The following is a 17,155-nucleotide window of genomic DNA, read 5'->3' on the forward strand; positions in this document are numbered from 1 at the left end:
TATTATTCTTTTATTAAAAAAGATCGTGCATAAATAAGGTCTGCCTTCATCATAGATCCAACCGACATTCGACCACACTCCACCCTATACATTCCAAAAATGCGCTTCATTCTTGGCGGGTAAATAAATTTTCAAATTTTGGCGAAAAAAGCTTTTCCGAAAGCAACCATACATCGATTCCCCCATTTCCATCACTAGCGGAATGAAATCCGTCCTCCAGTGCTGCTTCCCCCCCACTTCTCCCCCCTTTCAACTTCAAATGGGGGGTTCAAGCGTCCTCCAGTTAACGAGTCTCAAATAGTTCTTGTTTGCGAATATTTAGAAATCATGCAACGGAAATGAAGATCTGTTTGAAAACCGTATCATTGTTTGCAAGAAATATCGGAGGTTTCTGTCGTGAAAACATATGGCAAAAGCATAACTTGACCGCTCCTAATCCTGTGTTAAGTCGCTTTTTTCGGCATTTTATGGCTGGAGCAAGCACTTCACAAAATAGTACACAGTTAAATGAGACGCCATTTACTCCTAAAAAAGCTCTCATTTTAACTAAATTTTCTCGTTATGAATTTGAGAAAAGAACACATTCCGACCTATCAGAGGACGAACTTATTAAAAATGTAAATATTTTTCTTAATACCGCATAATATTTCTTATCTTCTCTTAAATTATTATTAATTCTTTTCTTTTAATTAAGTTACTGCTTGGATAAACAAATTATTCCTGAACTATTTGTATCTACTAAAAGTAATTGGCACTTTTTTTTTCATATTAATGGAATAAATGTACTTTGACACATATTTTTATCGATATTGCTATGTTTTAAATGCTATTAGGTCAATTATAAATGAATCTATTTCAATATTAGCTTCATTTTCAGCTTGAAGACCGTGGATCTGATTATAATAATCTCTTGCAACATCATCAAATTCATATGAAGAATAGGGAACTGGTGGTCAAAACATTACAGTGAGTATATACTTAACTTTTTGTTCTATAAAGTTTTTGAAACACATAGTATTCTAAAAAATATATCTTTCCAATTTGATTTAATTTGTTCTAGAGATCATGGTATTGAAACCAAAGTTGTCAATCGATTTGAATACTCAGATTCCAATATTGATTGGGCAGATGTGATATTTACAACTGGTGGGGATGGAACTTTTTTAATGGCAGCTAGCAAAATAAAAAACAGAGATAAACCTCTTATTGGAATTAATAGTGATCCTACTAGGCAAGTATTTTTCATGCTTGTTTTCATTATAAATTTAACTTGACTATATATATATATATATATATATATATATATATATATATATATATATATATATATATATATATATATATATATATATATATATAATATAAATTTTCAGAGTAGAAATTTGCAATATTTAAATTTGATTTCTTACCAGTACTTCTATTTATATATTGCTATTACAGATCTCTGGGGCATTTATGTCTTCCATCCTTTTATACAGAAAATTTCCCAGAAGCAGTGAATAGGTTAAAAGCTGGAAATTTCAAGTATGTATAACAATATGTAAAATATGTTTATTTTAAAGTAAGAACTTGCTCTTTTATTTTTAATTTATTTTATTAAAAGAAGTAAAACTTCTCTATAAACAGGAAAAACTTGTGATATATGATTTGATCTAGAATCATTATTTTTGATAAATGTTATTATTTGTCTGTATTCAATTTCATTGTTGTAATGTATTAAGTAATATTTATATTAGTTAATATTAATATGAATATTAGTATATCTGCTGTTGAATTATATTTTTTTATTCATTTTATTTTTCTCTTATGTTACATTTCTTCTTATATTTAAGTGCAGAATTTTTTGCAACTTTAAAATGCATATTTCAGTTTATTATGCTTAGTGTATAACTACTACCTACCTTTAAATTAAATATATTTTTTAGCAAGATGTTTTTCTGATTAAATTTCCTTTATATCTACATATTTAGTGCTTAATTTTTCCATTTAATTTCAATTCAAAAATTTTATTACAAATTTTACTTGAATTCTGTGTCATCAGTTTTTTAATAGGGGATTCCAAAATGAATAAACAGTATACATTTATTACTATTGAAATAGTATAGCAATCAACAGTTGCCGAAAACCAGAGATGTTTGAAGTTAATAACTAGAGAGAAGTTTTAGATCAACTTTTTTGCATTTATGACTTTGGAAAGAACTTCTTTTATAAAAGAATGCTTATTGGAATTGACTTATCTTATATGATTTACCTGCAAAATTGATTTTAAAACTAAATATTTATCTGGTTTTGATCATTTTTACATATGTATCTTTAAAAAAATATAAAATATGATTGTCTAATCTATCCTCTCAACCTGTGTACTCACAAGCATTTATTGATGAATAAGATTTTCACACATACAAATTACTTTTTTGTGAAACATTTTTTTATATATTTCTTAAATGCTAAAAATTGTTTCTTGATATTCTCTGTTAGCTTGAGAAACATAATTACTTGAAAATATATTCTAATCTAATTCATCTGTTTAATAATATAAAAACTATGAGTCTACCTGATAATTATCATAATTGTTCACAGTTAATTTAATATTTTATGTTTTATAAAATTATTACACTTATTAGAATTTTTTATACAAAGTATAAAATACAGTATATACAAAACATTGTTTCTTGTAATATTATGACAGTTTTTTTAATTTTACATCAAATACCTTGTAAACCATCTTGTGTAATTCTACAAAATTTTGTTGTAATTTCTCTCTCTTACTGATCCTTTCTTTTTATTTATTTATTTATTTATAATTTAGAACAGCCCATACCTATTCTTTGCTTTATTTCTTAGTAATCAAACTTAACTTTTTAAAATGGCTTTCAATGAAGAAAAATGAGTAAATCCTAATAGCTAGAAACAATCATATCAATTTCTTTGATTTGATTTCATTATATTGAAATATGAATAAATAGAAAACTAAAGTGTTTTATTTTGCTAATATATAAATAATATAATTTTGTCATTTAGATGGATGCATCGTCAAAGGATAAAGATCTCCTTAAGTGGTGAAAATGCTTTTGATCCACCAATAGAGTTACATGATCAGCAGTTACAATATCCTGAATATCGCTTTCTTGATTGTGTTGAAGGCCATCACAAGTCTAATTCTCCAAAAGTTCCTAAATTGGATAAATGCACTAAGCCTAAATGTTTGCATGAATTGCCTGTAAGAGCTTTAAATGAAGTGTTTATTGGAGAATGTTTATCCTCTAGGTATGTAACAAATATTCTCAGTTTTAATCACTGAATGTAGATTTTGTTTTATTTCATAGTTTTTGTTATAGAAAGGCTAAGTTGATAACAAATATAACAATCCTGTAATGCAATATATATATATATATATATATATATATATATATATATATAACAATAATCCAAAAGGCTCTCTTATTTCTTGATCCAGTTCCCACTTTTTATTTAATTATTTCTAATACTCTCTGTGCTCTAGAAAACTGATGACTTTTGCATTTTCTAACACTCTAAGCGTAGTAATAAAAATCCCCAAGATCCACACATGCTTTCAATGATACCTAAGAGTTCTTTGCTTAAGTCAACATGCATCAAAGAAATTCCTATCAGAATCTCATAGTAAAAAAATCACTGAAAGGACAAATTTCTGTTTCTTTTGCACGTGTGTCATAATGTAGACTGATGTAATGTCTTTTTGGTTTCTTTCTTATATATATAATTCCCATGTAAAATAAACTGAAATTAAATTTCAAAAGTTTCTTCTTTTCACCCATGCATCTGCTAAATTATGTTTACATATATATAGATAAAGAGCTGTGCATTCTTACCTTTTATAATTAACTTTAAATAATATGCTTTCTTTTACCAATTATTTAACCTTCATTTTCACTCTGTTTTGCAGTCAAATATATTTAGAATAATTGATGTTCTGGTAATGAAAAATACCTGTTTATATATATATATTTTATTATTATTTTATTTTTTATTTAATTATGTGGCTTAGAAAAATGGTCAAAGCATTCAGAATTTAAATCTGCTTAAAGTATTTTATTAATTTATTTTATAAAATTTAGCATTATTTATGTTACCTTTAATTTATGAAAAACATTCCTGATATTGAATGAAAGAGTTCATTATTTTACATATTTTATAATCAAACTACATAATACCCAAAATACAAACAAATAAAATATTAAAAATGACATTCATAATATCTCATTACAAAGTACAAGATTTTTGAAGAATTGCTTAAATAAAGCATTTGCATTTCAGTCTTTTTTTCTTTTTTTTTAAATAGAAAAATGTCTTAATTTAAATTTTTAAAGAAAATGAAAGTTTTTTTGTTTTTGTTTTTTTTGACAAAATTCTATTTATAACATTGTTTTCCAAAATGGCTATTGTTATTCTTTAAAGGGCATAAATGTTACATACAATATCTAGGTAATTATAATATTACAAATAACTCATACTTTGCCAAAAAAGAAAATTATGCTTGATTTCCTACCTATTCCATAAAATGCTTGCCCTCCATACCTTCTTGGTATTTACACATATTATTAACTTATATAAAACTTTTTTTGTAAAAGAATTGTTAGTTTATTAGATTTTTTAACCCTTAATGCTTATTATTATTCTATTTATATGAGACATTTACATTGTACATAACTATGTCAAACCCATTACTTTGCCTTTTGTTCTCTCTTGTGTGTGTGTGCGTGTGCAAACATCTTAAAGTGATTATATGTATATTATCCAAATTTTGAAGTCAAAGTGTCATCTTTTTGAAATATTTTGCTTTAATGCAAAAAATGTGATTTTTTTTTATTCTAAGAATTGTTTAAAATTTTTATAGGAAAATTTTTTAATGATTTTTCTATAATTTTTTTTTTTTTTTCTAAAAGTACTAAAAAAATTTCTGAATGTAATTTTATATCAAGGTTATCTTAATTTTGTTTTAATATAAATTAAAAGAAATGTACTTACTAATCTTTATTCATTAGTAAGTTAAATATGAATATAAATATTTCCTTATGAATACTTTTTCATTTTATTACTTGAATTATACAGCAAAGTGTATTTTATTTTTACATAAATTTACAATTTATATTTGAATGCTTTATTAATTTTTTTGCTGGGTTTCAATGATAAAAGCTTCTTTTGTAGTTGTGTAAAATCATATTTTATTGCTTAAAAAGTTTCTTTTTATATTTATAAAATAGTATTTGATCTTAATATAGTGATTATGTAACAGCCATTTATTACTAAGCAGTTTGAAAATGTTTTCATTGCAGCACTCCTTACAGGTAGTATTTTTAAATTACTTTCTGATGCTGTTGAATATTTTTGAGCTGTTTTTGTTTTTATTTTAAATTTATGTAAATGCAACTAATTATGATATAATAATATGTATTTATTAAAATTTTATGCTTATTTAAGGTTGAATTCAAAATCAGGAACTACAAGTTTTTTCATGTTATAATTTTTAATGTAATTGATCTTTTTCACTATAAAAATCTGTTAAAGGGATTAGAAAAAATGGTTTGGTTATTAGTAAGATTTTTATATATAAAAATTGTTTTTCATATATACATTGAATCACTTTTGTTGCAGGGTATCATATTATGAACTATCTATAAATTCAGCTCCCAAAGAAAAATTAAAAAGTTCTGGTCTGACAGTTTGTACTGGAACAGGATCAACCTCTTGGTCATTTAACATTAACAAAGTAACAGAACAATGTGTGAAACATCTCTTAAAAATAAGTAAGGAATATTGTTTATTTATATTAAAAACTCTATGTCATCGTAAACTTCCATAAACTTATGAAATATCCAAGTGAATCACTTGGTTAATTGCTTTTTCTTTATTGAACAGTTTTGAATTTTATCTGCTCAGTGCATGAACAGACCATATTAGATCTTATCTCTAACAAGAAACAAATCATTTTAATTTTGTATTTGGAAATTATCTTTGCCTAATTATTTAAAGTCAATTAGTCTTTTTTTTTTTTTTTTTGTAATGTTTTATTATTCTTTCATGTGGAAATATTTTTGTTTTGGTTGTACATGTCATTGCAATTTTAATGTCCATAATTGTATGGGCATTAAAATTATCTGTACAATTATGGACAACATTGTCCATACATTATACAGTTATGAACCTTAGCTGTTAATTACAATTTTTAAAAGAATTTTGTTTATTTCTCATTATACCCACTAAAGAAATAGTACCATTGTTTTAGTTGAACATTTCACCCACTTTTCTTTTATTAATATTTTACAAGGAGAATATTGTGTCTTAACAATTTTTAACAAGTACCTGGAACTTAAAAGCTAATTTTACACAATTTAAATGTTTGTTATATAAGAAATGTATGCACAAATTTCATTAGTTTGTCTTAACAATTGCAAAATTAATTAACTGAAAAAGATGGTGATAAAATGTCATAGTTCAAGATTATTGCACTTAAAAAATTGTTGAAGAATTATATTATCTGTGATTCAATAACTATAGTAAGATTTACCTAATAGTATTGATCTAAAATTTAAAGCTTAAGTCAAGATCAGATATTATAATTAAAAGATATTGTAAAGAATTTATCCATTGTCTTAATTATTTTGTGTTCTTTTTCAGCTTCGGAAGAAACAAAAATTGAAATACCTGTTTCAAATAAAACTTTGATTACGCAGATCACTAACAAATTCAACAATTCTCTTATATTTGATCCTACAAAGTTATTGATGGCCTATACATTGAGAGATCCTATTATGTTTGGTAAGTTACGTAATATTGATAATTAACTGATACATTATCAATTCAACATGTAGAAATGCAGCATACTGAAAAGCTAATTTTAATTCTCTAGACAGCATCAATAAATTCTCAAAACTTAGGTTTAATTACTGTGTGTTTAGTTTTAACTTTATAAACATTGTTAAAGAAAATTTATTTATATGTTTTGTGAATATTTTAAAGTACAGGGTGGTTATAATTAAAGTTCCACTTTGAAATGGTCGTAAAAGTAAAACTACTGAAATCAAACTTGGTAGCTTGGTAATAGTTTAAAGGAGGACATGGGTATTTCTTTACCCCCCCCCCCCAAAAAAAAATCAAAAATTGATTGTCGGGGGGGATGGCGCCATATGCAACATGGTTAAACAAAATAAGACATGTTACACCGACATATGCATAACATTCCTCCTTGATATGCTAAGAGCTACTGTTGAGAATGCATTAATGCAATGCAACTTGCTTTCAGGAAATGTGGAAGCCACATTGAGCATGCTTTGTAGAATGTTTCAGAAATGATTCAACACATTTTAAACCAATATATTCCTGTCTTAGTTTGTTTGATAATATTGCATGTAGCGCCATTTCCTCCCTGGTGGTGAGTTTTTGAACTTTTTTGGCAGAAAAGAAATTTTTTTTGATCTTTAAACTCTTACCAAGATTGGTAACATTTGGTCCTGTAGTTTTCCTTTTATGACCATTTCAAAGTGAAGTTTTTAATTATAACCATTCTGTATATTATTCCACAGTTCAACAGAGAGATTAAAAGTTTAATTTTATATGTATTTTACTTTATAACCATCTTAAAAATAAATAAAAACTTATTGCTGGGGTGAAGTTAAATTCATTACTTTATCAATGGTATTTGAAGTTCAAAATAAAAATAAGTATCTGAGTTTAGATATTATTTAAGATGATGGTATCAAATTCTGTATTTTAGATATGAAAGTTTTAATCCATTAAATATCAATTTTTATATATTTATATAAATGATTTGGAATATGTTTGAAAAATAAATATGCAGCCTATTTGTAAATTTCTAGTTGCTCAAAATTTCATATAAAATAATCATTTGCTTCTTTTTTAGGGATGGGATTCAAATGTAAACCTCGAGGCTTTGCAGAAAGGTAATTCTTCCATCATGTGTTGCTTCTTTAATCTTTTTTTTTTTTCTTCAATTTTAATAAATTTATTTGAATGAATCAAACATTTATAATAAATTTGTAGCTTATATAATTTACAGCAATTTTTGGTATTACTAGTGGCATATCAAATGATAATTTTTTTCATTAAATTTATTTTATAATTGGTGAATTAATGCATATCTTGAAAAATTAATATTTAGTTCTCTTTTTTCCTACAGTATTCCTTAATATTTATGAAATTATATTGCTGCCTTACCTCACCTGCAAACAAAATATTTTAATGTTCTAATAAAAATATTCAATATTAACTTTTTAAAAAATTGGTAGGGGGGTGTTTTGAGAATGATTTTGCTGATTGGAACAAATTAATACCTATGGTAACGCATTATATTTCATATAATGGAACATGTTTTTAGAACATTATCCTATTCCAAAACAGATTATTTTTTTATGATAGAGAAACTTGAAGTTAAGTCTTATCTAAATGGAATATATTTTCTTTTAAATTAATCAATGCAGATTACCATGCTTAAATATTTTTAATAAAACTGTTTAATAAGAAGGTAAATTTTCAAAGTTTTTTTCTGTAGTAATTACCTTTTTTATATTAATAAACATATTGACTAAAGATCATTGATATCTTATGTTAATTAAAGAATATCTTAACCTTTCCCTTCATGTTTTTATAGTTATATAATTAAACTATCTGTTTTTCATTATTTGCCATTTTCTAATTGTGTGTTTCTCACTGTGCAAATAATGCATGACATGAAATTTAGATAATTTCATTTATATATCAAATGGTTAGATGCTGGACCTGTAATTATATAAATAGCATAAATTAATTCTTTGACATCAGCATAAAACTTTTGTTTTAAATACATTTAATATCTCTATAGATTTTAATACAGCTATAGGTAATTGAAAGGTAGATGTTATGGAAATAAAGTATTAGTACATATTTAATTTCTTCTTCTCTTATAAGTTTAATATGAACGAAATAATATCTTAGCCTAGGAGTTATTTGACCTTGCTATGTAACTTAGGATTAATTATTTAATGGAAGAGGTCTGAAAAATCATATGCTTTGGAAACCATTTGCCCTGAATTACCATATGTTTCTGGATTTGTCTGTCAAATATTGGTTTTGATTATCATCATCTACATATGACTTTTCTGTTCTAAACTGTACTATTTAAAATTTCTTTCTGAGCAATACTTCATACTAAACACATTTACCGTATCAGATCCAAAAATTGCTTAGATCTAGCTGTTTTAAAGGCATTTATAGTACCCAAACTTCAATTATATAGAATTAGGTGAATACTCTTTATCATTATTTAATGCAACATACAAAATAATTGATTAATGATTTTTATTTCAATAATTTATCTTTTATTTTGTTACTCAATTTCAATAGTGAGACAAATAATACTGAAGAATCTTGATTATCCAAGCTGATTAGATTATAACGATTGTGGTAGGGTAAAAAAGCTTAGTTATGGAAATTGAATTTTAAATTATGACTTCTTATGTATAATATGTTTAATCAAAATTGTGTTTTAAAGTTATTAAGTCCATAAGTTTTACTTTGCATGACCTGAGAATTACCTGAAAAATTCTTTCTTCAAAATAGAAAAGGCATATTAGTAAAGCTGTTAGATGACCCATTTCTGAGATGAGAAATCAAACACTGAAAATTGGATTCATGAATGCTATCAATTTTCATTGTTTCCTTAGCATATTCCAGTGATTTTATTTTTTCCTATTCTACAATGCAAATCTTTTTGATATATTTATATATCATTTTTTCATGAAAATGTGTAGAATTTTCTCTGATCACCATTGAAGTGCTTATAAGTGGAACCTTTTAATTTTTGCTCTAATTAATCTCTTAAATTATAATATAGTCTCTCTCTATATCTCTTAAATTAAATTATAAATCAACTCCATAAGTCTTCAAGTCATTCAAACTAAATCTCCAATTATTCTTTTTTAAACATTAAAAAATGAAAAATAAAAGTCAACTTTCTGTTAATAATTTAGTTATCTAAGACTTTATTTGATAAAGCTAAATGCCATAGGTTCTACTATACTTTAATTATATAGTTATTGTTTATGATTACATGATGTACTTTAATAATTGATGTAAAAATGTTTCTTTTTGCTTCTAGAATTGAAATAAAATCTAGAATGTTTGATGCCTGCCTGGTCATTGATGGTGGTTTGTCATTTGCCTTTAATGATGGTGCTACTGCAGTTTTGGAAATATCTGACGAGGATGCTTTGCTTACGATCACTCTCCCAGATTAATATGAATAAACATAAACATTCCTAATAGTTAAGTGTTGGTTCAATTCCTCTCTCCTTTCAAAGTGCAATCTGGAAAACAATTTTAAGAGAGGAATATTTTCAAATAGTGTGCCTTAAAAGTCAAAATGTTGTTATTAATTTTAGTTGGTGCCAAATGGGAGTTTTTATAAAAGCATATAAATCATAAATTTACTTAATAAAATTACATATTTCAAGTAAAATTAAACAATATTTTCCAAATTTCAAAATATTGTCTTATTTTAATGAAGGTTGCATTCTTAGCTAGTGTTTAAATATTACTAATAATAAAATTTTGATAATAAAACTTTTGTATTTAATAATTCAAAATAAATTTTTTATCCAAACTGCTGAATGCACTTTAAAATAAAACATTTTGTCATCATTGAACTAACTATATAAGTCATAAGTAAATTTTAAAATCATGTTTGTAAAAGCAAATTTCTTAAAATACAAATATAGAATTATCGAATTATTTTGTTTAAACAATTTGTGGAGGGGATTTATAATTATAAACAAACTTAAGTGAGAGATACTATAAATTGTAATTTTTTTTCCCTTCTGAATAAAAATAGTTATAATATTTGATGCAATAGAAACTTGATTCTTTTGTTTATTTTATATTGTATTCATTTGGTAAAAAAAAAATGAATTTATAAGGTGAAAAATTCAGTGTCATGCAGCTTTTAATCTTATAAATTCATTGTTTGCCATGTGTTTATTTTGTTGTGTGCAAATAGAAATCTTTATTACTAAATCAATTTTCACTAGCATAACACTGCTGCCATCTGTTTTGTTTTTGCCCTGGAATATATTACCTCAGGGACCATATTAGCTAATTATAGAAGATTTATAGTACCTGAAATAAACAAGTTGGTTGCTTTGTTATATTAAGTGGAGTCACGTTTTTTCTAATTTTACTATATATATAATATTCTTTTAAGATGAATTTTTTTTAAATATATCTGTGTTCTTTTTCTTCGAATGAGGTAAAGTATTTTTGCAAATTTGTTTTATAAGAAATGAACAATAAGGTTTTAAAGGCATAAAATGTAAATTATCAGTTGAGGTAATAATTACTTCTAATACCTTCTTGACATTCTTGCTGTAACTTTTGTTCATGTCTGTAATAGGAAAATTATTAAAGCTGATTTAGTTTATTTTTATATGCCTTAGCTATTAAGATTTTTCATGGCATTTTTCCGCAAAAATATAAGCTAAAGAGAATTATTGCAAATGCTACAATAATCTTAAAAATTTATTTAAATGCTTTAAATATAAATACTAGATTTTTTTTAAATATGTTTGGTATGTTTTTTATTAAAGGTGCACAAGGTTTTTTTTTTTTTTTTTTTTCATGTTTTATTTTAATGAAATCTACTGAGTTTTCTTCCAAAAATAAGAAATTGCTTATTATCATATTGAACAATTTGGAATTCTTATGTTAAAACTTATGTTTAATCAGAATATATAATATAATAAATAGTACAAAATAGTTATGTTCCCCCCTGATCAGTACAGTGTATAATAATTTTTAAACAGTATATTTTAATTTTTAAAATGTTTCCGTGCTTTTGCCAAATTTGTAATTTTGATTTTTTTCAATTAATGTACAAAATTAAATTATTTTTAAAGTATGTAGAGAGTAATTTTAATTTAAATATAAGTCTGATATATCAGATTAACTGTAATTACAAAAATACTCATAAATAATAAAGTTGAAGTACTTTTTTTCAATGCTAATGATGTTTTTTATTTACCCTTATGTTTGCTTTCAAAAACTTTGTCTCAAATGTATACTATTTCAAAGTATATGTTGTTTTATTTTAAATTTAAAGAAACTTGCAAACACACATATATATATATATATTACTCAGATCTATTTTTAGATGCATTAAATATCTGTGATTTTTATTTTGATGTTTCTATTTTATTCTTTTTTATGTAAAAATTGCCTTGTATTAATTATTTAGAAATTCGGATTAGGTATTTAAAACTGTATTTTAAGTTAGTCATATTTTAATGAAAATCTAGATTCACTGTGGTTGCCAAAATGTGTAGCTTTTTTTGACTGTAAAGAATGTCTATTTGATTTTGTAATTTTTTTGGGCCTACTTTGCATACTGTTGTTTTTTATGGATTTTGTTTATCCTATTTATAAATTTAGTTTAATTTGATTTTGTCTTGTTTGTCTTACCACAGTGTCAATTATTTTTTAATCATTTTCATCCAAGCATTTGTATAAAAAATAATGATGTACATGTGTAATAAATCTCCTATTTTTTGAATAAATGTGAAAATTGTGATAAACGTTTGTAAAAATAAATATATTTGTTGTATTATGAAAGTAATATTCATTTCATGAATATTTCAAACATTAAAGTACAGCCCTTTATAGGATTTCTTGGAACTTTTAATATCTTTTTCAGGGTGATTAGAATCATCTAAAGTGCTTAAATTTGAAAACCGTTTTTAAGTACCTTAAAACTGCTTTTTTTTTTTTTTTTTGGAAAAAGTGTCCTTATAAACTGCTTAATTTTTTCAATGCAAAGAATTTTTGTTTCTATAGATGTTGAATATAATAAATCAGAGGCATGGCCATAAAGGTTTATTCATCAGAGGTATCAGAATAGAAAACCAACAAAAGACAAGGAATCCACAGAGATATAGATCCAGATGTGCCAACACTTATTAAGATAATGCTTAAAGACTCCTCCTCACTCCCCCTTTCCTCAATAATGTGTATCACCGTTTATTGCCCTGAAGGGGCAGCTGGTTCAGGTAATACTGGAATTATTACCCTGAAGGAGCAGCACAAAATATAGAAGTGCCTTGCTTGTTGCAACTTGAAAAATATTGGAATTTAAATTTTTTAATATTTTAGATGGTGAAGAACTTGTTTCAGTTATGCTTGATAAATGGATGTTTAACCTTTTATTTGTTGTTAAAGAATACGGAGAGTGATCTTATCAATGGAAAATAAGAATTATTAAGATGAATCGTCAAAGGTACACCAAAGAGAAGCTGTTCTAAAAACTCTTACAGCAGAATCTGTTGTGCGTTACATATTCGATCATCATTCTCGTTAATATGTCATTTTGGAACAATCCCTTGAACGACCTCTTAAAGGGATTTTACCATACTATATTGAGTTGTAATTCATTCTGTTAGTCAATTCTATAAAATCCTGTATGGTGAAACTAACTAAATAAGTTTTCAATAATCGTGATTTCTTTCATAGTGGGTTTTTTTATGACGTCCACGTCCTTTTGAAAGTTATTATTTTTTGGGCTAATCTTGCTAAATTTTAATTTTCTCATTAAAAAAATTATTTTCACATTTGCTACAACTAGTTTATTTAAAAAGTTTAGAGAAATAAAAACAGATTTTGAATAACTTTTTAATCTTTGAGATTCAGAATATGTTATATTTTAACGATTTTTGTTTTTTCTTTCTGTAATTTTTATTAAAAAAATTGTTTCCCAGTGAAATCTCTATACAGATTTGTGTTATGATTTATCTTGATTGACAGAGCAAAACGTTGCATAGATCTTGAAGTTAGGAACATTGATATTAGCAGAAAATTGCTTCTTGGTTATTAAAAGCCCACCTAGAAATGATTTTTCAAAATTTTAATTAGAAGTTTAATTGAAAAGTGATAATTTATTAATATAATTTTTCCGCCGTAACGTCAAAGCAGAATTATTTTTACGCCATCGGAAATGTTTTTTAAAAAATTAGCTTTTAAATTATATCAATTTTGTTTGAATGCATTTTTAGTTTAGTCTTAGTAATTTTTGAAGTCATTTCGAACGCAGTTTGTAACAATTATTTTTATTGTAATGAAATTCAAAACAGCAACATTGCTTCATCGAATTACGTAATTGTTACCACTGTTAATGGTGCCATAAAAAAAATTCTTTTGCTTTATTTTAAACTTTAAAAGAATTCATTGAACAAAAGCTGTTAGCAAGAAATACTTAGGATATGCTGGATTTCAGTGTGAAATAACACGAAAAGGGTCGTATTTTCAATGATTTTTATACGCGTTTTAACCATTTGCATTGAATGAAAATATAGCGGAAGTTAATAATTGCCTTTATTCCAGCCGTTGCATTCCGTTCTGTTCAATATTAAATATTTTGGTGCAAATTATTAGGTAAACGATTCATTGTTAAATGCTAAAAACTTTCTTTTAGAAATCTTAAAAACAGCAGGTTGATCAAACTGCTATAAATAATTTTTAAGATAGTATAAAAATTGATATCCTCGAATTACAGCTTTCTAAAGCGACCGCCAAAAAAATAAGATTAACGAAACACAGCAATAAAAAATCGTCTGCGGAAAGGTTCATTTCTAATTCAATCATTTTAGAGGAAATTTATCGTTTCTAATCGAGAATGTTTCTTTTTATAGGCAAAATTACTTTTGTCTTCGCTACGTCTGTTCGATGTTAGAATTTATTTCCATGTAAGTAAATCACTTATATCATGTTGACTTAATTACGAAGAATCCAAATAAGCCATGGAAATTTTTAGTCATGGAATATTTCCTTATTTATATTTATTGTTATAATTAAAACTGCATAAAATGGCGAACGTTTGAAAATTGAGAAAGCTAATCGAAAGAGTGGTTTATATGATTAATATATATTTTTAAAAAATCATATTCGGCTGTGATTTTTCGGATCGCTGACTACACTGAAAAAATGATTGTGGCTTCATTTGTACATAATTTCGGATATACAGATATACAACAGTTCTTTAGAAATTGTCGCAGTGGTATACCTCACGCTAGAGAGCGTTGACCATATTTTGACAGCATTTTTAGGTTAGTGTTACAATTCTGAATAACAGACATTCTAGATTATAATCTGCAATATGAGGCATCGTTCCGAAAATTTAGAACTTTAAAAAAGGAATTCCTTTCCTATAAAAAAAAAAGTTGTTTATTTTTCTTTAGAAAGAAATAGAGGGAATAGTTTAAAAAAATCGATATATACACGGAAATGTTTATAAATTTACATTTTAGATCAAAGTAATTGTCTATGGACATAAATAAAGCTTCGAAAACATTTTTATTTAAATTAGATAGTTTTTATGAAAGGTTTTAATAAAAAAAATGGATTTGATATAAGTATAATAATTGCAATTCATTTACAGAAATTTGTGATAGTAAACATGAAACTTAAGTAACGATTTTTTAAACTATTTATCTAGAGCTTAAAAGATTTTTTTTATATGAATGTGAGTGATATCAGAAACTGAATCGTTGTCGTAGGAGATAGAAGTTCCTCAACGGAATATAAACAGGAAAAAACTAACTTGTGAGAACAAATATATATAATGTAATCTTCTGGTATCATGCAATAATAATTAATATTTTTTTTTATTTGAATTGGATTCATATCTACGAATTTTCTGCATCTGTACTACTGTCACTTAGATGGGCTTCACATATTTATTTACTCTGTATTAATTTATTGCAGTTGAAAAATCAGTTATTCAAATTTTAAGAACGAGAAGTATTTTATAAATTATATACGCGTATTATGAATCGATAATAACTTTTATAATGTAATACTAATTTTTGCGTTTTACTGAACTTGCTTGTGTTTATAATTTATTTTACAGAATTATTTAAACAGATATTCTAATATATATATTAGGACGAATATTTATTTGTATATCTTATGCAATTTTTGTCCGTTTTTAGTGAAATTTAACTCGCGTGCTCCGAAAACAAGAGGAAGGCCATTGCCAATGTTTCAAAGCTAATTAACTAAAAGAAGAAATCAATTAAAACTAATAAGTTAAAGCAAGAAGTTATTTGGAAGTTTTTAGTGTTTTTTTTTTTTTTTTAGCTGTATCTTCAGAAAATATTACTCCATTAGAATTATTTTTGCACTATCTTAAAACTCAAGAAATTACTTTTTTCAAGGATACTAGTTTTGTTTGAAATTTTTATAAATTTAAATGAAATCTTTTACTCTGCTTTTATTGCTATGATAAAATTCAAGTTAATTTCATTTTTCCATTAAACCATTCAGTAATATGTTATTGACAATGATACAATTAAGATGAAAGTTACTTTCTTTAAACATAAAACTTAGGAAAAAATAGGATTTTCTTTTTTATTTCTTAGTGTACACATTTTTTTCATAGTCTGCTCAGTAAATTGTGGAAGAATGTTTCTATTAAACACATATCTTTCGTTATTCATATATTCACCCATTATACACTATAGCGCTATATTTACGATAAATTTAAAACAAAAGTGTAAAGCATAAAATATCTAAAAAAAATCTAAAAAGCATTTTTCAAGCTATGGTAAAATGATATCTATCTTATATGAAAAATAATTCTGTTCATTTGCGATGAGAAAATTATGACATTTAAAAAATATTTTTTTACAGAATTAATTAATTATACTTCTTTCTCTGTTAATAATAAAGATGAATGTATATATATGTATGCGTATTCTGCTGCTCACAAGACAGAACTTTTGAAGTATAGCTATCAGCTACAAAACTTGTCGCATAGACACTTTAAAGAATGAAAATTTGCTCCTCGAAACGATTCTTTAAAATTTTAATTAAAGTCTTAATTAATTAAAATTTGTCAAATCCTAAGAAATAAAAAAAACATTTATTTCGTCATTATTTCCAAATATATTACAGCAGAAATGATTTTTACATCCTAAAATTAAAAAAAAAAAAAAAAAAAAAAAAAAAAAAAAAAAAAAAACTTTTTTTTTTCGATTTTTAATTAATTTTTAAAAAACATTTAAAGTTATTTTGCTGCAATATGTTTTTTTTTAGGTGAACCTCAAATCGTTTCCATTGTGGTTACTAATTATTTCATACT

General features: G+C 25.2%; 1 protein-coding gene across 3 annotated transcripts; it reads left to right on the forward strand.

Annotated features, from left to right (window-relative positions):
* The first annotated feature begins 301 nt into the window (after nt 1-301).
* Nucleotides 302-13,539, forward strand: LOC129962752 (NAD kinase 2, mitochondrial-like). Of its 3 annotated transcripts, XM_056076739.1 has the most exons (10): nt 302-617; nt 866-966; nt 1,061-1,231; nt 1,441-1,524; nt 3,022-3,267; nt 5,635-5,786; nt 6,658-6,798; nt 7,901-7,940; nt 10,133-10,298; nt 12,859-13,539. In XM_056076739.1, the coding sequence occupies exons 1-9, from the start codon at nt 339-341 to the stop codon at nt 10,269-10,271; spliced, it is 1,353 nt and encodes a 450-aa protein (XP_055932714.1). In that variant the 5' UTR covers nt 302-338; the 3' UTR covers nt 10,272-10,298; nt 12,859-13,539. The 3 variants fall into 3 exon arrangements, with proteins under 3 accessions (XP_055932714.1, XP_055932713.1, XP_055932715.1); XM_056076738.1 differs by lacking the exon at nt 12,859-13,539 and having other exon boundaries at nt 10,133-11,936; XM_056076740.1 differs by lacking the exon at nt 12,859-13,539 and having other exon boundaries at nt 878-966; nt 10,133-11,925.
* Nucleotides 13,540-17,155: the final 3,616 nt, after the last annotated feature.

This window comes from Argiope bruennichi, chromosome 3 (genome assembly GCF_947563725.1).
Source record: "Argiope bruennichi chromosome 3, qqArgBrue1.1, whole genome shotgun sequence".
Taxonomy (NCBI): domain Eukaryota; kingdom Metazoa; phylum Arthropoda; class Arachnida; order Araneae; family Araneidae; genus Argiope; species Argiope bruennichi.

What these genes read in the sequence shown, in the direction of transcription:
- LOC129962752 (XM_056076739.1), top strand. Translation starts at nt 339, where the DNA reads ATGAAGATCTGTTTGAAAACCGTATCATTGTTTGCAAGAAATATCGGA. An exon ending in AGGACGAACTTATTAAAAAT is followed by an intron (nt 618 to 865) that starts GTAAATATTTTT and finishes TTTCAATATTAG; the next exon opens with CTTCATTTTCAGCTTGAAGA. An exon ending in CCTCGAGGCTTTGCAGAAAG is followed by an intron (nt 7,941 to 10,132) that starts GTAATTCTTCCA and finishes TTTTGCTTCTAG; the next exon opens with AATTGAAATAAAATCTAGAA.